Source organism: Zonotrichia leucophrys, chromosome 3 (assembly GCF_028769735.1).
Source record: "Zonotrichia leucophrys gambelii isolate GWCS_2022_RI chromosome 3, RI_Zleu_2.0, whole genome shotgun sequence".
Lineage (NCBI taxonomy): Eukaryota > Metazoa > Chordata > Aves > Passeriformes > Passerellidae > Zonotrichia > Zonotrichia leucophrys.
In genome coordinates, this window is record NC_088172.1 from 52,540,180 (window position 1) to 52,568,075 (window position 27,896).

At 40.8% G+C, this 27,896-nt stretch overlaps 1 protein-coding gene across 2 annotated transcripts in view; it reads left to right on the top strand.

The window, feature by feature from the left end:
• Positions 1-27,896, top strand: part of TIAM2 (TIAM Rac1 associated GEF 2) — an 88,499-nt gene that overhangs the window by 19,798 nt on the left and 40,805 nt on the right. The window contains exons 6-13 of one of the 2 annotated variants that reach the window (XM_064708197.1): positions 3,747-3,932; positions 4,880-5,026; positions 8,457-8,519; positions 12,788-12,955; positions 15,679-15,780; positions 16,201-16,282; positions 17,205-17,297; positions 18,340-18,600. In XM_064708197.1, coding sequence (XP_064564267.1) covers positions 3,747-3,932; positions 4,880-5,026; positions 8,457-8,519; positions 12,788-12,955; positions 15,679-15,780; positions 16,201-16,282; positions 17,205-17,297; positions 18,340-18,600 — 1,102 coding nt within the window. The remainder of the gene's footprint in view (positions 1-3,746; positions 3,933-4,879; positions 5,027-8,456; positions 8,520-12,787; positions 12,956-15,678; positions 15,781-16,200; positions 16,283-17,204; positions 17,298-18,339; positions 18,601-27,896) is intronic. The other variant, XM_064708198.1, reaches the window with a different exon arrangement.

Consider the following 27,896-nt stretch of genomic DNA (forward strand, 5'->3'; position numbering starts at 1 on the left):
GCCAGGGGCCATCCCTGAGCCACCCTGCCTTCGCTGGGACTCTTGAGGCCTTCCCTTTCCCAACCTGCAAACCTCAACCTGTTCCAGCTGAGGTGCTGGTGCCACTGCAAATGTCACCTGCAGAGAGAACTGTAGAGCATGTAGGAGCTATGGATCCCCAAATCACATGCTGGAAGCTGTTAGCATGTATATATTTACCCCTTGTTTTCCCAAGCTCCCACTTTAAAGTTTAGCTATAGAAAACTAAGCAGGTTTATTGGTCTGAGAGAGACCTGCTTTCAAACAGCTTTCTTTAGCTCCTCTGTTTGTGCGACTTAAAATGTAATTAATTTGAGATTTTTTCTCAGTGTCTGAACAGATTTTTCACTAACCTGGAGAATATTTGACTATTTATGTTCTGAAAGTGATCATTACTGCTGGAGTACTGCCAAAAGTACCATGCTGATAATCCTTTGTGTGTTAACTCTTAATAAATCATTCCTGCTCTGAGTCTTTGATGCTAAAACTTATCCCTCACATAATTACTGTCTTGTCCTTGCACCAGGCTTCCTTTCATAAGTTCTCTTGGTGGCCCAGGCTAAATAATTCTCAAGGCTTTCCACATATTTACTCCTTTTTATCTCTCTACCACAGCTTCCTATTCCACCCTACCTTATAGGATCCTGATAGGTTCAGTACATTTATTTGGGTGGCCCTCTCTTGCCTTTCTTCCAAGCAGTTTCATGCTGCCATTAAACCAAGAAATCCTTGCTTAACATTTCCCGGGACTGACAATGACATCCTCCCTTTCCTCTGGACAAACCCTTTAATGCTTTCATGTTTCATGTGTGCTCACTTGTCTTGGTATGCCTCATTTCTGGCCATATCTCTCATCTCTTTTTGGACTCACTTCATGCTGGTGTTGGCCTTTGTTGCCCATTCCTGCTCCCACAGCTGTCTGCTGCATCCACTTTTTCCTGTTTGCTTTTGAGCAGATTTCAAAGTGCCGTCTTTTCTGTGCATGATGAAGTTAAGTCCTTGAGCCTTCTTTCGGGTAGTCCTCCCACGTGGGCCAGAGATTTGCCTCACACAATAGCAGAATAGGGATTGCAGCAGCGAGTCTGCAGGCTGTAAATTAACTTCATGGACCAGGTCGTACTGTGCTTTGAAGTTGTTGCTTTTTTATTTGTGTGCTTCTCCCGTTTATTCTTCAAGAATATAAATCTCTAGGAAGAATTATCATAGTTTAAAAGCCCTAGACAAATAGCAGCTGGTATTGGTTCATGGTCTGCAATTGGTTCCAGACATCCCTGGTTTTGATAAGACTACAAGACAATCCCAGAAATTCCTTGCCTACAGCTTTTGCTAATGCCATTAAATGTAACACTGTGATTACCAATGCTTTTGGAGCTAATTAGCCAGTATCCTGTGTGACTGATAAACACTGTAATTTAATTATTTCTTCAGAATGCCCCCATGTCGTATCCCACTTCCCCTTCTTAGATTTTTTAAATTTTAAAATACAACTTCATGCAAATGTTTACTGGGGATTTTGAAGAAGGCCTAAGGCACACAAGGATGCCTGTTCTCAGCCTGTGTTCAGTGAGGACAGGATGCTCCACTCCAGCAGTGCCCAGAACAAAGTTTGCTCTGTTCTTGAGCTATTAAAAGTTGACTTGGCTCTGTACCCACAGAGGTGTCATCTCGAAGGGAAAGACATTACCTGAGCTTGTAGCTTTTGGCTTTGTGAAGAGCTGACAACCATGTTTTCATTCTAGTCGTATGTTGACACAGAGAAAGAGCCCATCTTGCAATCTCCCTTTGAATTCATCCCATGTGTAAAGTACTGGCAAGCAGAAAAATGCTCTGAGAGGCATCTGAGAGTATAAAGAAAGAAAAAAGAAAAGGAAAAAAAAAAGGGAAATTATGAAATAAACCCAGGGAAAAGAAAGATTATTCTTTCTGTAGTGCAGAGGATGCATGTTTCAAATGTTTGTGATGAGAGATTAGACAAGGCATCTTTGTTATGTGTATGTCTCTGTCCATTTTCACTAGACTTCTGAGAATTGATCTCATTGTAAGCTTTTGTAAATTCTCTCTTTGGTTTTAATAGTCATTCTTTGAAAGATTTTTCAAGTGAATTACAATTTTGCATTAATACCTGTACAAAATGGTATATTGTCTTCTATTTCTTCACCCTACTCACCAAATAGGATTTTCCTCTTACTTCCAGAAGTAACTGATGCAACAATTTGTGAGCACACGTAAGGAAGCTGGACTGAATGGGATCCCTATCAGTTGTAGCACAAACCTTAGCACCATGTTTTTAACAGGGCCTATTTTGCCCTTTCTCTGCTTACGTCTTAATTCTTGAAAGTAAAGTGGCAAAATACTTGTTTAATTCTTGAAATATTTGGCAGCATTATAAGGAAACTGAACTGATTTTGCTTCTAAACAAGCCTAAAGGGCATAGTCCACCTGAGGTTTTTATATTTGTCAGCTTGTTTCCTGAGCCACAAAGGTGCTTGTCCCTGCCTTGGCTAATCCCAGTGTGAGGTGATAATGTCCTGTGTACATGGGGACAGGCAGGTGTGCCAGGAAAAGGTATGAAGCCAAGGCTTGTTAGAGAAAACGTGATGAACTTTGTCCACAGACCTAAACACCTGTTGAACAGGCAGCCTGCAGTGATTGGAGCTGACATTGGAAGCTCAGTGTTGTCAGGGGCTCAGTAGTCGTCAGTACCCAATCTGTGTTCCTTGCCATTTCTACCTTCTCCTTTAACAGTGTGCTTTCTGCCTTTTTTATTTGCACTGCCTATAGATATTACTGTGTGATGTACATTAATTGTACAATCTCCAGGGCAGAATTTTTGCTGCTACTACCAGTATGTAAGTTGGGGAAATGGAGAGCAAAATTTGACTTCGGTGCAGTGCATAAGAATATATGTTTAAATAAGTGTGTATGTTTTAAATGCGTGTGAATATGTTCAAATGAGTGTGTATCAACACAAATACTTAAAGTCTGTAATCTAAACCTTGATTCAGAGCTTTCAGTCTAATAAATATTTGAGTCTTCACTTTCTAATTTTACATTGAAACTGGGTTAAATAATTGCATCTTAATGTACCCGTGCTAGATATATTTGAAGAATTGCATATTTACATTTCTTCTTTGGTACAGTGGTTTGTATTGGGTCTATATAGCTGTTTTTTGCAGTTTGCAGTATTGTCTCCTGTTTACAGTTAGAGGAGCCATGGGATGGCAGTAAAGAATTAAGAGAACCTACCACTGTAGCTACTTTGATTTTCACAGTGTGTTAGAGTATCTGTTTTCTACCTTGCTTTCAACCAGCCAGCCAGCTACACAATCTAAGCTAAAAAATGCCCCAAAACTAATTTCCAAAAAGAAGGGGGTGGTGGGAGGGCAGAAAGAAAGAAAGAAAAAAAAAAAACCCAGCAAACTTCTGTGAACCACAGGGCTGTGTTTTTATGTAGCTGTTTTTGTGGCTATCAAACTACCCAAAGTTCATGGTATGTTCATCTTGTCAGTATGTGTTTAAGACCACCAGCTTTGTTTTATTTCAAGTCATCTTTTGGGTTGATGTAACACAATATGACTGAATGCGTTTTGGCAGGGAATAACTAATCTAATCCATATACTACCAGATGAAAGCAATTTACTCAGGGTTTGGGGAAGCGCTCGAATTTTCAGTGCAGCCCACAAAGGCATTTTCCCCCCATTTAATTGTCCCTTTTTATATCCAAACAGATCCAGCAATGGGAACAAAACCTGGAAAAATTTAACATGGACCTTTTCCGAATGCGATGTTACCTAGCCAGTTTGCAAGGTGGGGAGCTCCCAAACCCCAAGAGCCTTTTGGCTGCTGCCAGTCGTCCTTCAAAATTGGCACTGGGGAGGCTCGGCATTTTCTCTGTCTCATCCTTCCATGCACTGGTAAGTCTAAATGCACTTCCATGGGTGTGTTACACAAAAAAAACCTTGTGCTTAGATGTGGAATTGTGCTGGAATAATGCATGGCTGCACCCACATGCATTGCTCAGGCAGCCCTGTACCCTTCTCACCCTCTCTGCCTGCTCCTTGACTGTAAATACATTTTCCTCTGCAGGATATGGCCATGGCTTTTTTTTTTTTTTGCCCCAGAGGACTCCAGATTTGGAGTCCCTTCTAAGAAGGAAGTATTCTTAGAACAGGCTAAAGCTAGAAACAATTCAAAATTAAATGTCACTTTTTAAAAAAGCTGTGGGGTGTGTTTCTAAAGAAGAATGAGTGAGATCTTCAGCTGTAACCTGTTGCCACTCCATCAGCTTTAAGGGAAGTACAGCAGTAGCAAGGTTCGCCTCTGCTCTTCAGCCTTGGCAGGGCTGAAAGGCTGATCATGGCAGAGAGTCCACATTTGCTGCATGAAAGGTCTGAAGAGTGGCACTGAAAGACCCATCAGGGAATGTGTTCCTCTCTGCCACTGTTTTTATCTGTATGGTTTGTGCATTCCTTGTTAATAACTCAAAGCCATAGCATTTACCTCCTATGTTTGGCAATTTGAAGAGTCTGTCTTCCTCTAGAAACTTCATATCTGAATGATAGGTTATCATTCTTATTCAGAGCCTTTTCATTAGCTTTTGTTTAACAGAGCAATACTTTTTCAGATTTTCCCTTCCTATGGCTTCTAATTTTGCCCCATGACAAAAAAGCTATGCTGCCATGCCACTGGAATAGTGAAACAAGCATCACTGCCAAAAGCTTAAAACATTGTCCTTGCACTTTGGCATGTTACACTGAGATGAACTGAAGTAGCCCCCATCTGATGCCTCAGGTTGAAATAACTGTCAATATTTTGCTGTTATGAAAGTGATACAAGAGGCTCTGTCTCTGTGTTTAAATAGATCTGCTCCAGGGATGAAGCTGCTCTCAGGAAACGTACCCTGTCTCTGTCCCAAAGGGTTCGAAATAAGAAGGGTTTATTTTCTTCTCTAAAAGGACTGGACACATTGGCAAGAAAAGGAAAAGAAAAGCGACCTTCCATAACTCAGGTATATGGCATAGAATGGCTTGTCTCTCCTGGAGTTCATCCTGCAAGGTGCTGTTGGTGCACAGGGTAGAAGACATTTGTCCATCAAACCTTCATCCAAGGTTTCAGTAGGTTTAGCAAACTTGCAATGGGATCATCACCTGTGAAGAGTATATGTCTTATTTGGGTTTTTTTGTGATAAATAAGATTGGTGAATGACAGGCTTTGACCCAGTAATTTCATTATTGTCAGCACAAGAACATCAGGATGGAATTTGTAACAAAACTTCTGTTCTGGCACATTGCAAACTATTTGAATGTAGGGTTTCTTTCAAGATAGCCTCTCTGCACAGTCCTTAGTGCAGTGTGTGCTTGTTTGTGACTGGGACTCTGAAGCACTGTTGCAATTCAATATAGCGACATAGGTGAGTCTTCAAAGGGAAAAGAGACTGTGCAAAGACAGACATCTTTGGCATGGCCTCTTAAAGCAACACACACTGTCTGGAAGTACATTTTAGCCACCAGGAGAAGACTGCTGTCATGCAGGGAGTCAGCTCTCAGTACAGACAGCTGACAAATAATGCCAAACCAGTTTACTGAAGACTTGGCACAGGTTTGGTGTGCAGGGTCAGGCTGGCTCTAGGGAGAGGGATTATGCTGATGTGTGCCCCCACTAAAGGGCTGCACTGCTGGTGAAACCACAGCATCTTTTTCTCTTTCTGGATCTAATGGCCCATGCTTACATTTAGTGCAAGCTCCACACTTCAGGAGTCTGTGTTTTCTCAATAAAAGCTCAGTTATATGCAAAACAAAAGTTTGCTGCCTTTTCCCTGAAAAAAAGGTAAATAAGAGCAGAGATGTTTCTTGACAGTGAGGCTGAAGTTACAGAGGTGCATTCTCACTCAGAACACCTATTTTCACTAGCCTCTGCCACTGCTGCTGTTGCTACTGTAAAGCAGTATTTTGTGCATTGTTCATTAGGTAACTTTGCTCCTGGCCCTTGATTTTATTAGTCACAAAATCTCTGAGCAGCACTTGAAAATTGGCTGTTCTTGCATGTGTGGTAGTGTGTTACGGAATATTTAAGCAAGCCTATCTGTACATGTCCTGCTATAGACACAGAGCTGATCCAACAGATTTCATGTTGCAAAATAACACATCAGGATTTTCTGGTCTAGTGGTTTATATTTTTATAGGTAAATATCTGTGTATTACACTGGCATTAAACTTCTGCCTGTTACACATTTTAGCATATTGATCAAGGTCTGTTAGCATGGTGGAATTGATTAAGGAAACTCTGCCTTACAATAGAAGGAACCAAAGGAGAAATTTTCCCTAGGTCATCCTTTTCACATAACTTCCCCTGTGTTCCCCAGCAGCAGAGTGTGGTCTGGGAGTCCTGCACCTCTATTTCTTTATTACTATGAGCACTGAGGGAAGGAATGTTATACCCTTTAGCTCCGTTCCCAGCAGAGCTGATACCTTGCCCTGTTTTAAACTGGGTAATATGTCTTCTCTTATGCTTTATAGCCCATGAAGGGGATTCTGTGGAGCTCAGGGACAGGGAATATTATAGCTCTGGCAAGGAGAGGAGGCTCCTGCTGCCCTCCCAGTGCTATTCTGAGAAAGAGAAGGGAGGCCTGTCGCAGGCAGAGGTGCCCCCAGTGGGTGTTTACCCTTCTTATTACAAACCTTGCAACCAGCTGGTCCAAAATTGTTTTCATTTTCATAGACAAACTGGAGTTCTTGATTTTTTTTTCTTTTTGTAATTAAACATCCTATAATATAAGTAAGGAAATTTAAATGCTTAGTGTTGCCCATAAAAATGAGGAATTTTTATGGGCCTGGCTTGGAAACTGACCCATGAACCTAGAAGATGGCTGAATAGAGAGCCACATCCTTGCTCAGACTTGTGTGTATGCACATAATTCTATATCAATATCAGAATAGGCCTGAGGATAACTTTCTTGTCTCTTTCAGCCAACTGGGTTAAGCAGAGAAGTGGAGGTTCCTTCTCTGCTCATTGTGTTGAGGTGTTTCTGTCAAACAATAGATTAAAAAAAGTCTTGCTTTCTTGGGTTTAAGTTCATTTGACTGTAGCTGGTATGCTTTAATCTACAGTACCCTAGCTTCAAAATCAGATGGTATGTTCTTGAAGATCATTGTGTCAGGGAAGCTTTTAATTTTATCTTGTTTTTTTTTTATGGCATTAATAAAAATGTTCAGAGTTTCTGTGCTGGGAAGCTTTCGTAAACATTAATGGAGTGGCTCAGTCTTCTACAAATCAGTTAATAAAACTGCACTGTAGCAGATGGGGGATGTCTAGGCTCACATTATCCTCAGTTTCTTAAATGCTTATCTACTTTCTTATGGCTAAATGGTGAACTGTTTTGACAAATCATAGGCAATAAAATACTTTGATTATATCTGTGGGTGAGACAAGGAAGTTCAGAAGTGGTACCTTTTATTTGCATTGGCAGAAACTGGATTTTGTATGAAATCTAGAGACTTTGTTGTCTTGCATTATCTGAAAGGCTTTTGCTTATACCAGAACCCCCCAAAAGCTCAACTGTAAGTCCGATATTGTCCTAATTTGTTGACTGCAGAAGGAATTGAAAAAATGATTTTTGAATTTGCAGTTTAGGAGGGCAATGATATTACTTGCAAATCTCAATGTCATATATAAAGTATATAGGTCTATCCTAGTGTTTACATCAGCCTTATTACTGAAATATTCATATCCATAGCCATTTACTTTGTTAAAAAAAATAATAAAAATCTTGCCAACTTTGTGAGATACGAGTAGTTAAATTTCCAGAGCATGTGGGCAATGCACATCTGAGGTCCTGCCTTCGTCACTTCCAAAGCAGACACAGTAGTCAGCTACTTTCATTGCTTAATAGTGTGGAGTTTGGGTCAACTATGCCTTTAAAGCTAAGCTAAAAGTTTCAATCAATAGTGCCAACAAAACTGGTTAGAAAAGATGAAAAACTGTAGGGTAGGAGGTTTTAGAAACCAGCAACAATGATTTGAAATAGTCTCTTGAAGTCATGATGAGATTTGTAGCTCTCCCGAACAGTATCCTGAAGGGTGAAATTTATAATTCCAGTACAGTGTATGGTTTGAAGGCAAATGACTTTAATCTTATTACTAAATAGTAGATAGGGAAAAACAAGAACATATTTTATACATATTTGAATCTGAGTGTGCATGTAGCTTAAAAGAGAAAATCTACTCAAATTTCCTTTATATAGAGAGAATTGTATTTCTTTATTACTTCTAGTCAGAATAAATCAAAAAAAGGTACAAAAGGTCCCTGGGGCTTAGCAGGTTGATATATATTCCTTTATTTAATTTTATTTTTTGTTTTTTCGATGGGTTTATCCAAAACAGGTCAGAAGCAAAGGTGTTTATTTGTTCAACCTACTTATTTATCTGTGATGTTTTCAATAGGTTTTTGATTCAGCAGGAGGACATGGGTTTGCTGGTGTGCAGAATTCAGCCAACTCTGCTGAGGTATGATATGCCTGTTCTCATTCTGCATCATCATGTTTTTGAATTCCTGAATGCATTTTTTTAATGTAATGGCAGAGCTGATTCAGAGACCCTGAAAAGGTTCATAAAATGTATTTATTGTTAGATGAGAGAATTATAACTCTGCTAATGAAACCACTTCAACATAAGTTTCTGAGCATTTATGGTAAGCTTTAAAAAACCAAACCAAACCAAACCCCTAGAAACTTCTTCACACACTAATGCATACAGTCTGAACACTGTGAGAGAGACTTGGGGCCGAGCTTGTTTGAAAGCATCTTTCACAATATGGCAAATCATAGGATGGGTTGGACTGGAAGAGACCTTTATAGGTCATCCAGTCCAACCCCCTGCAAGAAACATGAAAACATTCAACTAGATCAGGCTGCTCAGAATTCCATCCATTCTGATCTTAATGGTTTCCAGGGATGAGATGAAACCCAGGATGTATTTTTCCCCTTTGTCTGCTTCAACAGAACCTTTTTATTTTGAGTTTTAAGGCAATGAAGTCTGTGCAAAGTCTATGGCCCATCCCATCAGAGAAGTGAGATTTAATATAAAGCTGGGGATTGCCCAAATAAAGGAGAATAATGAGCATCCCTCAGCAGCATTATCCAGTAAATAGCTGTGATCTTCCCTGATACCCAGGAGGAGGAGATCTGCTGCTTTTGCCTGCCTGGCCTCAGTCATGGTCCTTCTCCATTCCTTCAGCCTCCCTGGGGCACAGTGTTGCCATCCCCCAGTCTGGAAGGACATCTCCCACTGACAGCAGCTGTCCTATAATCCTGTAACACTGTTTTGCCTTCTGAAAGTATCTTTACGTTTTGTTTCTTCTTTGAAAAAATGGATTGAAATACCAGAATTCCCTTTATTACTTAGCCACTTGCCTGTTATTTTCTGGAGTGGGAAAGTATTTAAACCAAATCACTTCTCTGTTTTCAAAATAAATTGTAATTATGGAGTTGAAATCAACTCCTGTAGACAACACTCAAAAAATTCCTCCAGAATGTACCATGGTGTGTGGTGTGAGATGGCATCCATCTCCCATCTCAGAGACAGCAACCACAATCCATTCCTGGTCAAACATGCTGAAACGTGGAGAAGTTTGCCACATGAGAAGTGACCAAATCTCTTGGGCACGGCCCCTGAAGGTTTCTGCTGAAGGAGAAGGGCTGTGACACCAGTGCCGTGGTTGATTGGGTGCCAACCCCCTTGGGGCTGGGAGGTTGATGCAGCTGCCTTGTACAACAGGGTCTGCCATGCCTCTCCCATCCTCTGGCCTAACAGGAGCATTTACTCCTCTGACCCCTTCTGAGGAGACAGAGAAATGTTTTGAACTAGAGAGCAGGCAGAATGAAATGCTCTCCCTTTGGTGAAGTGTCAGCAAAGGGACAAGGTCTGTCTTCTTGTCCCAGATCTAGGTAAAGCAGCCTTCTCCAAATTCAGGTAGGGGTGCACAGCCCTGTTCCCCAGGCAGAGAGAGAATGTGGCTGCAGGTTTTGGGCTAGGATTTAAAAATTTAGCAGACTTGTCTTTCAAGACTAGAAAAACACACACAATTTAGGGTGCTGAGCAGACCTCTGGAGCTAGAAAAACATTTTTTTTCCCTTATTATTTCAATGCTATTTCTGAAACCTTTTTTCAATGGGTATTAAATACAGCGTGGGCATTTTTAAGATCCTGACATTTTGGTGAATCATACAACAACTCAGAAATGATTCATCATAACTTTGAAAACCGTTACTCTGGCATCAGCCTGGTTTCACTGATTTAAAATGAAAAAAAAAAACAAAACAACAAAAACAGCATCAAAACTTTTATAAAATGCTGCCTGGGTATGACAAATAGTGAAGTCTGCCAGGGAAGCTGTATTTTCCCTGAAAAGGATGATAAAACTAGAGGCAAATAGTGGGAGGAAATTATGAAGTAACCTATTGGTCCTGCAGCAGCCCTGTGGCACAACATGTGACAGTCCTGGCGCCTCTTTCTGGAAAATTGGATGGGTTGTTATAACTTCATGTGGCAATGAATGAATGAACTATTGTGGAATTGGTCACTGCAGGCATAACAGGAAAAAAAACCCTTTTCATGTCAGATTTTCTGAGACGGAAAATGTGGATGAAGCAACGGTTCCTTGACTGCAGTTAAGGAACACAGTCATGCTTAATAACAGAGGGAAGTTTATCTCAAATTGTATGCTTGAGCATCAGTGTACATGGCAAGGAAAGGATGTAGTTCACATTGGCTGCAAAGCTTTCTGTCCTGTTATAAAAGCCTACATCAAAAGGTGGCCTTGAACCTATTTCTCATCACCTTAATCCTCTATGATATGAGGTTATGGTTTGTTTTTCATCTCTGGTAATAGCGAGATTTATTCCAGTTGCATAGATTTGGAGTGCTAGTGTTCCAGGGCAATAAACCAATGTAGTAGTTGCAAACCTCCCTTGCTGAGGCAGGCATAGCATTGGTTTTCCCCAGAGAAAGCCACCAGGGAAATTCAGCCTGACTCATGTGTGCTAATCTTTCACTGCCTCCCTGCCTTGCCCCCTTTCTCCTTTCTGTTATTTACACTGTAGAGGTAGGTCAGGCTTCATTCTCAGGCAGTTGATTTAGTGCTGAGAGGACTAGAGTTCCACAGGAATTATCTTCTTCAACATCACCAGCATTACGAGCAGGCTGCACCTACAGCCGCCAAGGTCAAACTTCTCCTGGTGTGGATTTCAACACTGTGTTTATTGCAGCAGCAGAACATGACTCCTGTTATGTATAAATTGATGGATTTCAGTAGGATTTCCATCACCTGTGTTAATTGAAATTTCATGTTCAACTAGTTAAAAGGGACAGTTGAGCAAGACAGACAAGATTAATGAAAAGACTTAGTTCATTAATATTATTTCACCAAACCAGTGTTATTCTGGCATCACATTAATACTATGCCACAGTCTGGGTTGTCTGTAACCTGAATTTCTGCATTGTTTGGTAATTACCTGGATAGGATTGCTTACTTCACTGTTTTTACAGCTACAGTTGTTATTTGCAAAAAGAAAAGAATATTGGTCTCTCTGTTGCTACTGACAGATTGTTGTCAATAACTTTGCTGCCTGCAGCAAGGAAAAGAGGTTCTGTGTAGCTTTTACAGCAGCTTTTAATTGTGGTGCACCCTTGGGCTTGTGTCCCGGTTGAGAGGGGGCAGAATTGTGTAATCAAGGGTCTTTATGTAGGCAACTAATTCCCCCAGCACAACAAACAAACAAAAAATACTAGCAAAAAGCATGAAGGAGGTAGGGATGCCTGGGAACAGCTCAGGATACCTTAAGATATGCCTTGGGTGGAAGTCTTGCCACTCCATTGAGTTATTGTCCATTTTCAGTGGCTGCATGGGGAATCAAGGGACCCCATCTGCATAAACTTAAATGCCTTGATATAGGTAATTAAGTGATGTGCTGAATAGGCTGACCCAAATAATATGTGAGACTCCAAACTCTCAACAGCTCTTGGTGTTTGTCTTTTCCTGTGTGGCTTCCTTTGAACCATGCAGCCTGAAGTGCAGTACAGGAGAAGGTGTGAAAGTGAAGGGTGAGAAAGTGACAGGGAATTTATTTAGGACGGATGTTATTTGATTAAGCAGCGTGGCGTTGGAAAGAGGGAGAATGTGGAGCAAAATGGTAAACAGGCAAAATACCCTCTGCTGCCAATGAAACACAATGTTCTCAAACTGTAAATAAAATAGGAGCACTTTATTCCTGCTTTAGGCCTTTATTTTTTTGTGGCTAGCCTTGCTCCACAGTGCTCTCTGCTGGAATTTTGTTGTCATTTTCTGTCAAAATGACATGAATTCAATTTATTTATTTACCTGTTTATTTACTGAGTTATTTTACATGTATTGGTTAGGTAAAATTGTAGTTGCAGTTCTTCTTAAAAATTTATTTCCACTGTGATATAAAACCAGATAGATAGATAGATATTTCCACCGTCAGTTAAATCAATGATTAGCATGAGACAAAGGCATGAAACTCCATCATGGGAAAGCACAGCAAGTTCAATCTGAGCTCTAGAAAATCAGGTCTTCAGTAGTGAATGAGAGCAGGTAACAGAACTCTGCCTGGATTGCCATGGGGAAATACACAGCACTGTTTTTGAATTATAGCCAAATTAGCAAGCTGCTAATGTAATTGAAATGTTTTGTCTTGGTTTTTTTTGTTTTGTTTTTTAACATTCATATATGTTGTACTTTTCTCTCTTGTTTCCAGCAGCAAGTCGACGATTTTTTGAATGTCTACAGCTCAGTGCCAGAGAGCATCCAGAAGGAGAATGCTTGGGAAACACAGACGTATGTTCATTTCTGTGATGGCCAAGCTGTGGCGCTGACACTCAAGCCAGAGCACAGGGTGGAGGATGTTTTGTCTTTGGCATGCAAGGTACTTATTTTTCATGCTCAATTGCTCCGTGTAAATAGCTGTGGACTTGAGAAGGAACATAGTATATCAGTGGATGCATGAATAGGGAAAACTGTGGTAAGATTATCATTATGTATAATAATACAGTAATGAGATAATATATAATACTAATAATACATAATGAGACAGCAACAGGGAGATGCTTAAGGCACATTGCTCTCTTTTCTTAGTTGTGGTTTTATATGCTGTAGCTAAGGCAGCAGGGTTGTCGAAAGGTTTCCAAGAGCCCTGCTGGAGACAGCACACAGGGGGTGCTTCAGGAGCAGAGACAGTGTGCCAGGCAGCCAGCCCTGGGCAGTCTCAGCACGTGTCCACTCTGTGTTGTCCTTGCAGCAACCTGGTTGTTCTGGGCTAATTAATCACAGAGGAGCAACAGGGACTGGTTGAGCTGGAGTAGGAGATTAAGACATTTAAGACTGCTGTGACAAGGGCTATCATATAGGTTTGCTTCTGAAATGACCTTTATAAGCTTTTAATGAAATACAAGCTGTATTTGTGAATTTCAAAGAGTGAGTTCGCTTGTGATCAGTGCAAATCAGGGCAAATTGAGAGGGATTGCTGTAGGCCAGGAGCAGAAAACTGAGTCACAGGTTGAAGTTAAAATAAATATACCAGTTTTAGCTACAGGCAAAACACCAGCACCTCTGGAACATTGTAATATAGCTAACATTTCTGCTTCCATATGTGTCAGTGCTTGAACTCCTTAACTTCATGATTCAAGACACTTAAATGATGCTAAACAGCTTTTTGGAAAAAAATTATTCTTTACCCCCAAGTTCTGTTTTCTGGCCAACTGGTAAATATATTTTATTTTCTTCACAAGGGGAAAACAGGAAAAAAGGAGTCCTGTGCTGGACAAGATGCAGCTGTAGCTTTTGGCATAGGTTACGGTGAATTTCCATGTGAACTCATTGAACTGGCCTGACGTTAATGAAGTTTGAGGCTTTAATGGAGGAAAGGACCCAATTTAATGGCTCTTTTCACGTGCTAATATTGGGTGGGAGGAAAAAAGAAAAAAAAAAGCTTTTAACAATCCAGAGTAAACTATAGTTTTTAAAATCAAAATAAGCGCTCTGATTTAGGCAAGTCCCAATGCGTCTCCAGAGCATCATTAAGAAGAAATTATCTTCTTGTTGCTTCTCCTGGTGGAGACTGAATCCTTGAGAAAATGTTTAATGTTAGGCTTTATTTTTAAAATCTTGGCCGTGCCCGGTCAGGCTGAAGGGATTGTCTGACTTGGCCACCAGGTGGCACGGGAGAGCCAGAACATTCTGAAGTCCTCGGGGAGCCATGCAAGACCCCTAAAGGAGGAAATAAAATTTATAAAAGTAAAATTAAGTTGGAAAAGGAAATTCCTTACCTCTCTTATTCTGTCATTCCAAAATATTTCTAATTGCAAAGCTGACTTTTAATTGTCATTGTCTGTATCTCATGAAAATTTAGTTTTAAATTCCTTGATTTTTTTTCTTAAATGTTTTTCTGTTTTATTTTGTCTTTCTATTCTGTGTGTAAAGCTTTTCATAAGCATTCTCTAATGCTGAATACTTTCTGCTCATCTGTCCTGGTTCTTTTCCTTCTTACATTTTCATTCTGCTCTGGTGAGTGTAAGGAATCTTTCTTCTTAACAGAAAATGTTTGAATGCTATGTGGATAAGGCTAAAGTTCAGAAGAGTTGTTAGGGTTTTATTTTACCCCTTCATCCATGCTTTATGAGGTTTATCCTTTTCTCATTGCTGTTTTCCATCTGAGGTTTTTTGGATAGCTCGTATAAAACAACTTGTGCGTTTGAATTCAATTTTTCAGGATTCAGAACACATGTAACTTGTAAACTGCAGCATGTAATGAGAGTTAAGTTAATTACCAGTTACTCAGTAGAGTTAGATATTGTAAGCTGCTGAGATGCATTAAAGGGGTTAAATAACCCTCAGGGAGGGTGTCAGTCCTTTTCTTTTGAAAATGTTGCTTCCTCCTGTTTTAGAACAGTTGGCCTATTAATATGCTAAAATGAAGTGTTTTGTGCCTTGGTCTCACCAGTATCCTGATTTTTTCAGAGCCTCCCATCAGGGGCTCAGCACTTTCAGGCTAATATCCTTTGGGAATATCCCTACTTCCCTTTGGCTTCCTGTTGAGACAGGATCTTTGCTTTGACCTCATGTGGTAAAAAAAAAATAGGGGAAACTCTCTGATCATAGATGAAATCCAGCAATAAAAATAAAATCTAATAAAGGCAAACCCTTAGGGAACCTGCTTGCCATCCCATCTCTTCTCCTGACTGCCCATACATGCACACACATTTTCTACATCAGAAGCAAAAGCTGCTGACCAGAAGTAAATCATCAGAAATAGTCATAGAAAAAGGTGCTTGTGAGTGTTAAGTTCAAAAGGACAGAAGACTGTTGAGATATCTTTGGAAACATATATTAGTGCTCAGTTAATCTAATAGCCAAGACAGTGTTCATTAAAGGATTTGGGAGGATCATAAGGCAAAATGGAAATAGCAGTGTAATCTTATATTTTATTTTGATCCATCTAGTTTTGTTTATATAACAAAAATAAGTAGAAAATTACTTTTTGAGATTTAGTTTTGCATGATTTTAGAAGCTTGTTATGTGTGTCATTTCTCTGTCGTCCAGGATTCTGGAAATAAACAATGAATTCCAAACTCCATTCTTTTTCTTCTTTAGATGAAACAGCTGGAGCCAAGACACTATGGCCTGCAACTCAGAAGACTGGTTGATGAAAACACTGAGTATTGTGCTCCTGAACCATATGAATACATAGTAGACCAGGAAAGTGTAACTCCTTTTAGATAAAGTTTTGTGATGTTGGTTGAGCTGCAGTTGAGTTATCACCTACAAACATGTGAAATTTAGGTCTAAAATGAGGTTTTAAAGCTGTTCTGGGACTGCATTTTAGTTCACAGTTTTGAGTAGCTAGGCACTGCAAACATTTTCTTCAAGAAATGTTTGAAGATTTGAATGAGGCATTTAGTACAAAAGTGAAGTGTCAGCTTGTACTGCAGAGTGGGTTTTTGGTCTTTAACTTTAGTCCCACTTATAGCAGTGATGCTTACAAAGTAACACAGTTCTCTATGTAAAGACAGCAAGTCTTGATGCAAAGAATTTTGTGCTTGTTTCTCATGCTGTATCTGGGGTTTGATGCTTGCATTTTCATTTTTGATGACTTCTGCTACTGTTCTTTTCTAACAGGTGTATGACGAAATAGAAATTTGTCCATTAAATGTTTATCACGTTCATCTTACAAAGACTGAAAACATAAGTGATTATGGTAAGCTCTCAGGAATTTTTCTTTTTATTCTTCTCATTTGGGACTTTTTAGTTTCTGAGAGCAGACAGAGCCATCCTTGATAGCTCAAAATGTGAGTCTGCAAAGAACTCAAGGCATTATAACAAAGACCCAAACTGATTGTTTTACACTGGAAGTGCATTTCTTCTGTTTTGGAAGGGTTCACTTTCTAATTTTCCTGCGGTGGCCAAATAATTGAAGCATGGGCTTGTCAGAAATATGAATGTCCTTTGCCAGGACTAATATAAGTGCTCTCAGTCAGGCACAGGTCAAGGTTTGCCTTTTTTTTTTTTTTTTTTTTTTTTTTTTTTTTTGTAGAGATCCTCTGTTGGCACAGTATCAAAAGTATACTTTGGAACTAATTCTGACAGGCTTTTTGTCCAGGGCAGGTAGTTATGCCTAAGAATAATTGCATACCTTGCAAAGTTACCTCTGTAAGGCAGCTTTGTGCTGTGCTTTAGCTGCAAGTCAGTTTTAAATTATTATTTTCTGGCCTTTCCCACTCATTAGTCTAGTATAGTTTGTTGTTTTATAGTTTGTGTTTCCACTTTTTGGAATTGTTTAATGCACCTCTATGTCTGATGGATACTCTGCAGAGTTCTTACTGTAAAGATGGACTGTGCTGTGTTATGGAAATGTCATGGAGCTGAGGTAGAAAATACTTTTTTTGAAACCTTGTTTTTGTGCATCAGAGCATGGCATTTTCTTGGAGGTGAAAACTCTTACTAATTTTAACAGGTCTTACAATGGTAAGACTGGGTAACCATGTGATAATTTCTGTATGCTCTGTGGATGTGTTCTCATGAGAAGTATCTTTCTTCTCATGTTAAGTCTGCTAAATACAGGAAATAAAAGGGAAATGTTCCCAAGAAAGTTTATTTGACTTAAACCTCTTTTGCTTCAGGCTTTGCTGTCACAGCCCAAGTTGCTGAGAATGAACATCTCACCCATATCTTTGTAAGTGATGTTCTCCCTGATGGACTGGCATACAAGGAAGGTATTGTGTCCTGTTTGTGTTTCAAACTATTCATTATCTTTTTTGAGACCAAAAACTTGAAGGAGCTTTAGTAATGCTGTCTCAAATATTTTTCGGCTTTTACTGTTCAGAGTTTTCTTTCCTGAAGACCATGGAAAGTATGTAACAGTAGGAAAAATAGTGTCTACAGAGTAACTGAATTATCCTTTCAGTGTAGTGGGGACAGTTCTTATTCACCCTTGGAGACAGTCTGTGTTCAGCCATCCAACTGAGTGCTTTTGCACAGAGGAGCAGACTGGAGAAAGAGTTCATCTCACACCAGGGAACTTCATGGGCTTGATCAGTTTCTATGACCCATTGCTTCCACTTTTGCTGGCAAAAAGCCTTCCTCCCCAGAGCAGTTTTCTGCATACATTTCTGTGAGCACCTTCCCACTGCACTGCTCAGAAAATGTGCCTCCCTTCATTGGCACGTGTGAGCATCATGTGGGTTCTGCTAGCTGAAAAATAGCCCCAGAGAAATGGAGACAGAGATCTGAATTTGCTACCTGATGGTAATATCTGCGTGGTTTTGCTGACTTAGAAAGACAGCACTTCCTACTGTTTAGATTTATATAAAAGCTGATAAAAACCTCCATCTTTAGTTGTTGCAGCTTTGCATGGATAATTTGATCTGTGTGACTAGTGCCTTGCTCTTCACAGCTGATGAAATATGTGTTATGGTGCTGCATAGTGATGGTATCTGGTTGTGAGAGGTGCCTCTATTCTAATCTTCTTGAAAGCTGTGCTGCTCTCCCACCCACCCAATTCTGTAGCATCTTTAAACAAAACCACCTTGATTGCTGTACTGTGGGTAGCACCTATCAAAGTAAGCAAGCATGAGGTCAATCTGTATAATTATAGCACAAATAAAGCTCCCACTGGTTCTAATGGACTTGTGGTAGGATTAGGGTATTTGAATTAAAACTGAACAGATAAAAAGCAAGTCAGCATAAGGTTTGAGTTGTTACCCTTTTTGTATTATATTACCTTTTTTTTTTTCCTTTGCTTTCACATGCTGCCAGGGCTCCGAGTAGGCAATGAAATCCTGAACATAAATGGAGAGGCTGTTTCTGATCTTGATCTCAGGCAGATGGAGTTACTGTTTTCAGACAGAAGTGTAATGCTTACAGTAAGAACAAGCTATTGCGGGACCCAGCAACCCTTATGTGTGTCCTGGTCAGATGGTGACATTTCCAGAGACCCAAAGAGTTTGTTGCCCCCTCCAAACCAGTCACAGCTCCTGGAGGAGTTTCTAGATAACTTCAAAAAGAACACAGCAAATGGTAAGAAATTGACAATAATTCTATTACTTCCACCTCACTTCAAATATAACTGTTTTTTAAAACTCAGTCATGATCAAAGTTGTGTGCTTGCCTTAAAAATGCAAGTACAAACTGTTTAAGTTCCATTTATGCTCAATATCTGTCTGTTATTATTTTTTTAGGGAGCAGAATATGATTGTCTGCAGGGAAATGATAATATTTTAATCTGTTTTTCTTCACCATCCAGTATTATCAAGTGTTCTCTTAACTGTTCTGTGTCATCTTGGGTATCTCCAGCACATCCATTTCCCAGGCATCAATGGTTGAAATGATGTGATGGCTTTCAGAAGCAGAGTGTTGTTCTGTGTTTGCCATGCTTTCCATGTGGCAAAGTACCACTTACATTCAGGGTTTCTTCACTGCAGTAGTCATCATCACCTCAGAAAGGAGTCATTGAGCTCTGCTCCCATCTGGTGACATGGTGCTCCTGTTGGGTACAGAGGCCATTGTGTAGAATAAAGCCTATGGAAAGAGCTTTTGTGGGGATTGTTCTGCTTCTGCCTGCTCACATTCCTTACTCAGTGTAATACCTCTGTTTTAAGCACTGGGAGGAGGATGTCTCCTAACAGTGCTGTGTCAGGGTGAGATCCTGGTGGGACGTGAGGAGTGCCAGGCAGGGAAGGTGCCTATGTGGTGAGGAATGCTCCTGGATGACATCACAGCCCCCCAGCCCCAAGGAGGTGCCAGTGCCCACTGCTGGGTGGCCTTTTCAGCTGGAAATAGGAGCTGGCACATAGAGGGGCTCTGCACTGGGGGTGGAGGCAAGCCATGGACTCCCTTCCTTTATCTGATGTTACTTCACTGGAGAGCCACATCTTGTGATACCAGAACACTTGTGAATGTCTGTCTGAAATAGAAAGTACGTGGGGCTTTGCTCCCCTTTCGTCCCCCGCCTTGACTATTTTTCAAACAAGGTAGAAGGAAATTTAACGAGATTTTCAGGTTAAAAGGTGCAGTTTCGTCGCTATGACTCTGGAGGGTGCTAGTAAAATTCTGCAGGAAAGCTAGCCAAGATGCAGTGCTGTATGAAGAAAGCAGCAAGAGATACAAAAAGAGATCGCTGATTTTTGCATATAATTACGATGGCGAGTGTTTTCTGATTGGAATTTTTTTCGTAATTAAAAATGGGAGAAGAGAAAGAATCACATAGGAGAAGTTAGAGTGGATTTAATTATAAAGCAATTTTATTAGGTCATCTTTTGAAATTAAAAGAAATCTGAATACAAGATTTGTGATTCAGTAAGTAGCATCTCTCTCAGGGGCCTTATTTCAATTTAAAATGCCATTAAATTGACTAGTGGCACATAAAAGTTAGTGTCATAAACCAAAAATTATGATAGAGCTAATTAATTACATAATTATATCAGGGCTATCATCAAGCTTGTTGGCTTGTTATCATAGGCCAGCATTACCTCGAGTATTCAGTGTAATAAATGTATGTGTCCATTCACTAGATTCCTCATTCCTCAGGGATAAATTTGCAACCTGTGCAAATATTCCATTATAATAGGAAATTACTGTAGTATGTATTATACTTGAAGCACTAGTGGATAAAGGGACATAGTATATTTGCTTTTCTGCTTAAAAGCAGTTAAGGAAGATTTATTTTATTCTGAAAGAGAACAAATAGTTCTAAATTAAGCTTCGTGAGAAGAACTTTTATGTTAATTGAATTCAGTGCTTAGTGTCTGATTACCTGATCAGTTCAAATGGAAACAGAAGAAAATGGCATTACTTTGAATTAATAGATAATCATAAAAGGTTTAACTATTCTGTGTCCTGTTACTCAGGAATTGAATTACATTTTAGATTAGTGGAGGGGATATTTAATGATGCAAGCAGGTATTTGGAGGTCAAGGACTCTTAAATTCATATCCAGTCTTTAGGAAATTCATAGAATCATTAAGGTTGAAAACACCTTAAAGGTCATCGAGTCCAATGCTTGACCAAATGCCGCCATGTCAACCAAACCACAGCAAACATCCAACTGTTCATTGAACACTACTGGGAATGGTGACTCCACCACATCCCTGTGCATCCCATTCCAATGCTTAACCTTTTCAGTGGAGAAGTACTTCATGATGTCTGACCTGAACATTCCCTCGTGCAGCTTGAGGTCATTTCCTCTTGTCCTGTTACTTGCTCTCTGGGACAAGAGGACAACCCCCACCTGGCTACACCCTCCTTTCGGGGAGTTGTAGAGGACAACAAAGTCTCCTCTGGGCCTTCTTTTCTCCAGGCTAAGCACCCCCAGCTCTCTCAGTCATTCTTCATATGACTCACTCTCCAGACCCTTCACCAGCTCCGTTGCCCTTCTCTGGACACGCTCCAGCCCCTCAATATCTTTGTTGTAGTGAGGGGCCCAGAACTGATCACAGCCTCACCAGTACTGAGTACAGGGGCACAATTCCTGCCCTGCTCCTGCTGGCCACACCATTGCTGATCCAGGCCAGGATGCCATCGGCCTTCTTGGCCACCTGGGCACAGCTGGCTCATGCTCAACTGCTGCTGACCAGCACCCCCAGGTCCTTTTCTGCCACTCTTCCCCAGCCTGTAGCCCTGCCTGGGGTTGTTGTGACCCAACAACAGGACCTGGCCCTTGGCCTTACTGAACCTCGTAGCACCGGCCTCAGCCCATTGCTCCAGAGATGTTCCTGCAGAGCCTTCCTGCCCTCCAGCAGATCAACACTCCAACCCTATTTGGTGTCACCTAAAAACTGACTGAGGGGGCATTTCATCCCTTGTGCAGATCATTGATAATACATTAAACAGGACTGGCCCCAGCACTGAGCCCAGAGTTGCACCACCTGTGACTGTCCTGCAGCTGGATGTAACTCCATTCACCACCACTGTCTGGGCCCAGCCATCCAGCCAGTTCTTAACCCAGTGAAGAGTGCGCTTGTCCAAGCCATGGGCTGGCAGTTCCTCCAGGAGAATTCTCTGGGGAGGCCTTACCAAAGGCTTTACTGAAAGCCAGGTTTGCTGTGTCCACAGCCTTTCCTTCATCCACTGGTTGGGTCACCTTGTCGTTAAAGGAGATCAGGTTGTTCAAGCAGGACATGGCTTTCCTAAACGTGTGTTAGCTTTCCTAAACCATGCTTTTCCTAAACCTGTCCCCTGGTTGTCCTGTTTAATACTGTTCTGCTTGGGTAGAGTTGAGTGAGTCACTGTTAAGACCACAGTTTTCAAAAATAATTTCTAACATTTGCTTGTCCATATTGAGTCTGTTCTTCTGAAGTAGCACCTTTGAAAGTCAATTAGTGCTGGAAGAGGGGACCTTTTTAAAAAATCAAGCTCAATTTGGCTGAAGGTACATACCAGGAGTTAAAAAAACCTCAATGCGTTTGCTGTTGCTTCCCTGTTTTTAGAAATTAACCCTGTCTTTCTAGAGTGCTATGAGGATTAACGAGCTAAAATTAACAAAGTGCTTAGAAAATGGAAATTTTCAGCACTGAGTCATACAGTAATGCCCTGCCTAGTGGCTGGTGGTGACCACCATGTGAAAGCAAAACAGAACTTACTCAAAAGTAAGTTATGAATCGCTGGCTTCATATAACTTGGACAGTAATAGTTTGTGCACATTTGTTTACAGTTCTGTAACTGTTTGTAGTAACTCTGATGAATGCCTTTTCCTACATATTCTGCTGTGTTGAGGATACCCAATTATACCTCGTGGCAAACCATGGCAGCTTTTACTGTATGGAAGGGAAGTGATTGACTTTTCTCCAAAGCCACTAATTCTGCCACTCCTGAAAATTATTCCCAGGGAATTTTTGATGAGTGATTCATTTTCTCCAAGAGGTTGTTATACCCTTGTAGCTGTATTTTGGACCTGCTGTGGTTGTATCATTTGATCTCCCACGTGGCACTGCTATGTTCCTGCTGCTTAGCTGCTTGGTGAGTAATAAGCTTATCCTGGAAAAGAAATGAGATGAAATACTTTTAAAAAATGCACTCATAAATGTGGAGCAACTAAATTTGTTTCAAGCCCCAGTGCCAAGAAACTTAAAGAAATATTTATGTAGGATTAAAAAATTATGTAGAATTAAAAAAATGAGGAAATTACAATGAAGTTCTTACAGCTGTGGAGCAAAAAAAAAAAAAGGAAAAAGTGCCTCATTTTAGGATGGCATTGATATTTGAGGAAAAAACAACAGAGGAGGCACAAAAATTGAAAGCTATATTTAGGGCAATGCTGTGTGGGTTTATAGTATATCTATAGATATACTATATCTATGGGTATCTATGGTATGAGGCTGGAGGTAGAAGCATTAGTAGGTGTGAAAATTGGTTGCAGAATGTTAGTTACTGTCAGAGTTGAGCAGAATTTTCTTTTTCCTCAGAAAGTGTGGTTTTTGGTTAGCTGACACTGTTAAAATGAACCCTAATTTGTAAATAGAAATCTGTGATTAAAAAGCAAAAAAAAAAAGAAAAAAAAAGGTGGGGATGGAAATGCTTTAACAACTTTCCATTATGAACCACTTTCATCTCTGAGGGTTAGAAAGTTAAATGGGAGCTAAATGGGAAAGAAACCACTTAAAAAAAAAAAAAAGGGAAGAAGAAAATTAAAAAGTAAAAAATAAATGGGCATGTTGTTCCTGTGCTCCGTGTAGTACTCCTCACCTGTGGGGTGGAGTGCTTCCCTTCTGAGCAGGGTCTGGGTTGCTGTCTGGCCGTTCCTTCTGGAGGCACAGTCCCAGGAGCAGTGAAGAAGCCCTGGGTGCTGCTGACACGGAGGAGGCTTGCTCCTCCTCCTCTTCCTCCAGCCCCATAGCACTCCTCCCACCCCTGTGCTGGCAGCAGTACTTGCTGCAGCCCCTGCAGCTAATCAAGGAGAAATCTTCCTCCCCTGCCCCCACAGTCAGGGCGTTGAACTGATGGGTGCAGAGTTCTGACAAGGGCCAGAGCCAGGTAAGAAGGAGGAGGAGGAGCGGGGAGCAGGCAGGTGCCTGGGGAGAGCTGGTTGCAAGGAGAGCTACTCTCAGAGGCAGAAAGTTCTCTTTCAGCTGAGCTGCACACAGGACACTGCTCTAGCCACTTGGGAGCAAGGGTTTTGCCCTCTGCTTTCCCTCCTCTTGCACTAATGTCTGGGCAGCAGTGTAGTCTGGGACGTGCTGCTCTGACTCACTCCTGCTGAAGCTGTTTTGTGCTGTAAGAGGCGTGGCTGGAGAGAGAGTCAGGCTTCGTGCTTTTTGACAAATGGCTGGGCTGTGTGCTGGAGAGGAGCAATTACATTTTAGTTCCTGATCTGCTAAACATTGAGATATTTTTGCAAAGTGTCAGTGCTTCAGGAGGAGGATCAGTGGTTTGAATCCTCACATGGAAAGTGGCTCTTCTTTTCACCAAGACATGTGCAGCATCTGATTTCAATCTTAGTAAGCACCCACAGAAGCAAAGCACATCAGTTGGCCACAAGTTTAATTTTTATATGACTAGATTATTTTAAAAATGACCCTAATAATAACAACTGATTTGGATTCAATTCCAAGGTACTTCCTGTTTCAAATGCACTTTGCTAGGTGTTCTAGATGCCTCTGTAAAGTGTGATTACAACTCACTGCTTCTCCAGAAAATTTTGCTCCATTCAGCTTTGTCAGATACCACTGAGTAAAGGGAGGAAAAGAAAGGCAGGTGTTGGTTCTGTTGCCAGCTGTTTCTCTGCATGTTGCTGTGCACACTCTTCTACACAGCACCCTGTACATTCTTTTTCAGCCCTAGCCTACCCTGAATATCAGAAAGACCTGCGTGTCCTTCTTAACAGAAGAGATAAAGTTAGCAAGAAGTTGACACTAAGGTGGCCTCTAGCTCTGACAGCTGGAGTCTGTGCCTGCATCGCTGGCTCAGAACACTCTGCTTCTTTCTGTCTGCCCCTAGCTTTTTGTAAATGTCTTTAATGTGTTGCTGAAAGCATTTTGTAAACTAAAGGAGAACTAAAACTTAACGGAAAAACATGCCTAAAATGAGTTCTGCTCTTAGTTCTGCCTAATCAGGTCCTGTTTGTTTGCTTAGATGCTGTTTCAATATATAAATTGTCTATGTTGTGCTGTAGGGCATCTCTTTCCTTGTGCTTTGTGTGTGAGATCTCAAAGAAATCTGGTTTTATTCCTTCACAGAAAATTCCTTTGAGCTCAGAAGAGCTGAATATTGCTTCTTAGCTTCTCAAGTCCCAAGGACACCCACAGTCCTGTTAGATAATGGGCCCTGATATCTGTTAGTTGTGCAGATCTGCACACATTGCTCCCTCTTGCCTGGTGGATCTAATACCAGGTATAACATGCTTTTGTGTGGTGTAAGGCAACGTACTGGGAAAGCCTCTCTGTAACATAGACATGTATCTGTCTGTGCAGCATGACTGCTTATCTGTCTGAAGATAGATGACTCTGCTGGGCTTTCTTTTCCTTACTTGTTACCCAATTCAGTGGGAAACCACAAAGATGTGATAGGACGTGCTCGTCAGAGCAAGTGCGAGGGGCGGGCTGCGTGTTGACAGTAGTCTTGGACAGCTGTGGAGGGTTGGCTCCTGCTCCAAGCTGTTTGTGCACTGTGGACACCACTGTCTTTGTCCTGCACTCTTGTGAATTGCTGGGAAAAGACTAGGTCTGACCTGTGGCAATTGCTGGCACTGTAGCAGTGTAGGGATCAGTTCAGAGAAAGCATTTGTCTCTTCAGAAGCTGGATCCATTGGAGCACTTGTTGCCCTACTGTGTATTTTGCAATCCAAGTGTTTCCCAAGAGTGGCAGTTTAATGAGCTCTTGCTGACACTTGACAAACTGTCCTGTTGGCTTTCTGCTAGATGTGTGTGCACCAAATTAAAAAATTGCTTATGCTATAAAATGCTGTTCGTTGTGCTTTCCTACTGGAAGAGCATTCTGTTCTGCTTTGCTAAATGCTGCTATGATTTAATCCCTGTGAAGTCAGTGGGCCAAATTTTTGGGTTTTTTTTCCCTGGTGTAAAATTCATTAAACCCTGTATAGCTGCACCTTCTGGCTCAGTGATATGTAGGCATAAATCATCATATTGCCCTTCCTACTGAATTCTGTAGAGTGACAATATGGATAGCAAGGAGGTTTATTAATTATGATAAAGTTAGAGACATCCACATATAGACTAGTGCCGTAGGCATGATTTAAAACACATTAAACAGCAGATGTTCTGTTTCACAGAGGTAAGGTAGGTTGAGTAATGATAAAAACTGTCTAAGCTAGCCACAAACTCTTGCTAAACTATTAAGTAGGTAACTTTTCCTCTCCTTTTTCCTTTCTGTTTTTATTACTTTTGTGCCTATAAATCTGAGATGGAGAAGAAAATGTGGTGCTGAGGTAATGTACTTGGAACCTGGGCAGGGCTAGCTCCATTTGCTTTCCAGCTCTCCCCAGTGCAAGTGACCTCTGAGGGCAGCCAAAGCTTCCCATGTGAGTAATCCTGCAGAAGCAGCAAAAACAAGGAGAGGGAACCCCAACAGCAGCCCTGCATGTCCAGCAGCTGTAGCCTGGAACACCTAATGGCAGCAGTGGGTTGCAGGCTTTGCTGACTTAGAGAGGATGGTGGTGTTGAGGAGCCAGCTTGGGCTCTGCTGTTTTCCTGCTCCTACTGCAGGCACACATCTCCAGCTGTTGAACTGGAATCGCAGGGTGATGCATTAGCTATGGCTAACACTGGCCTCCAGTGAGACTGTATGGGAGGAGGCATTTGTTACACACTTAAAAAACAAAAGCATTTAGATAATAGTCTGAGAAGCCGGTGTGAATTGTTAAACTTCAAGCTGAAAAGGCTGAACAGCTGCCCAACCAGAGAAAGTTTAGAATGTTAAATAACCGTATAGAAAGAAATCACTGAGATGCAGGGGCTAATCAGGCATTGCTACAGAAGTGCAGGCAGCAATTTCCTATTGTGTCGCTAATTTGTATCTCCCATTGATAGTTGAATTAGCTAATGAGTCAAATGACTTAACCTCACAGTGAGCTGTTAATGGACAAAGGAATCTAAAGGACTCTCTCTGCTCTGGCGTCAAAATGGATGTTGCTGTAGATATTTAGAAAAAAAAAAAGAAATATAAGAGCATAAAGCAGCCTATAGAAAGTCAAACTTGTACAAGTAGGTGGTTGATTGGAGTGAAGCCACTGTTCAGCATGTCCCCCAAAATGTCTTAAGAAAGCTATATGATACAAGAATATTTGCATGAACATACTGCCTTTTTCTATACTTGAAAATGTGGAATGTTAAAAGGAGAAATGTCACTTTCCTCACTGAAGGGTGAGAACAAAGGAGAAAGACTTGTCCTGCTTGATCATTTCAGATCCTGGCCAGAAGCAGGAATTTCTCTTTGTCTAGGCAGTATCACGTATGCAAATAGGAGCAGCCAGGTTGCATTGTACATTGGGAAGCATGTAAAGCACCTTTTGATGTTTCATAGTTTGCTCCTGGAAGCCAAAACATATGGATGAGAGGGGCCATGAAGGGAATCTTCTTGGCTGGTCTGTAATTGCATGTCTTGTTTGGTAACAATTATTCTAGTTAGTGACAGGCCTGTAGTAATTCTGTGTTAGGGAATCCTGTCTAGGAAGTCTGATGTTATGACAGCTGTATGCTAATTTTCTTTCCAGATTTTAACATATGGAAAGGATTCCTGAATGAGTTTTCAGCTACACCAAGGAGTCATTTTTTACAGCCTAACCTGAGAGTATATGTTCTAGCCAGTCTCAAAATAGGTTATAAAATATCCAGACCACCAAAAAGTGATAAAAGCCAAAATATCTTACAGAGATTTAATGATTTCTGAATTACTAAATTCAGTTAATTTTATGTGTGTTTTTCTAACATTCAGTTTTCTAGAGACTGAAGTTACTAGTGGTAGTAGATTCAGGTCATGATAATATAGCAATAAGAACTTGAGCTAGTTGTAATCTGAAGTTAGTTCAAAGGCTTTCAGAAGAACTTGAAAATTTCCTAGGCAAAAGGAGGAAGGTGGTTTTGAATTGATAATAAATTTAGTGTTTCAGTGTCTTTTAAACTTTTGGTTAAAGCAGCATGAAAGCTGTACAGTTAGTAACCAGAATTACTGCCTGCAAATACATTTGGGCTTACTCCAGCATTAGAGTGAACACTGCGAGTACCAGCTGTGGGGAAAAAAAATGGACTGGCACTGTGTAATAGTTAAAAACTTACACAGATCCCATTAATTGAGCTAACATGAACACTCAATTAATTTGAGATGAATAAGAATCTGCACTTGAGGTCCATGGTACCTCAGCCTCT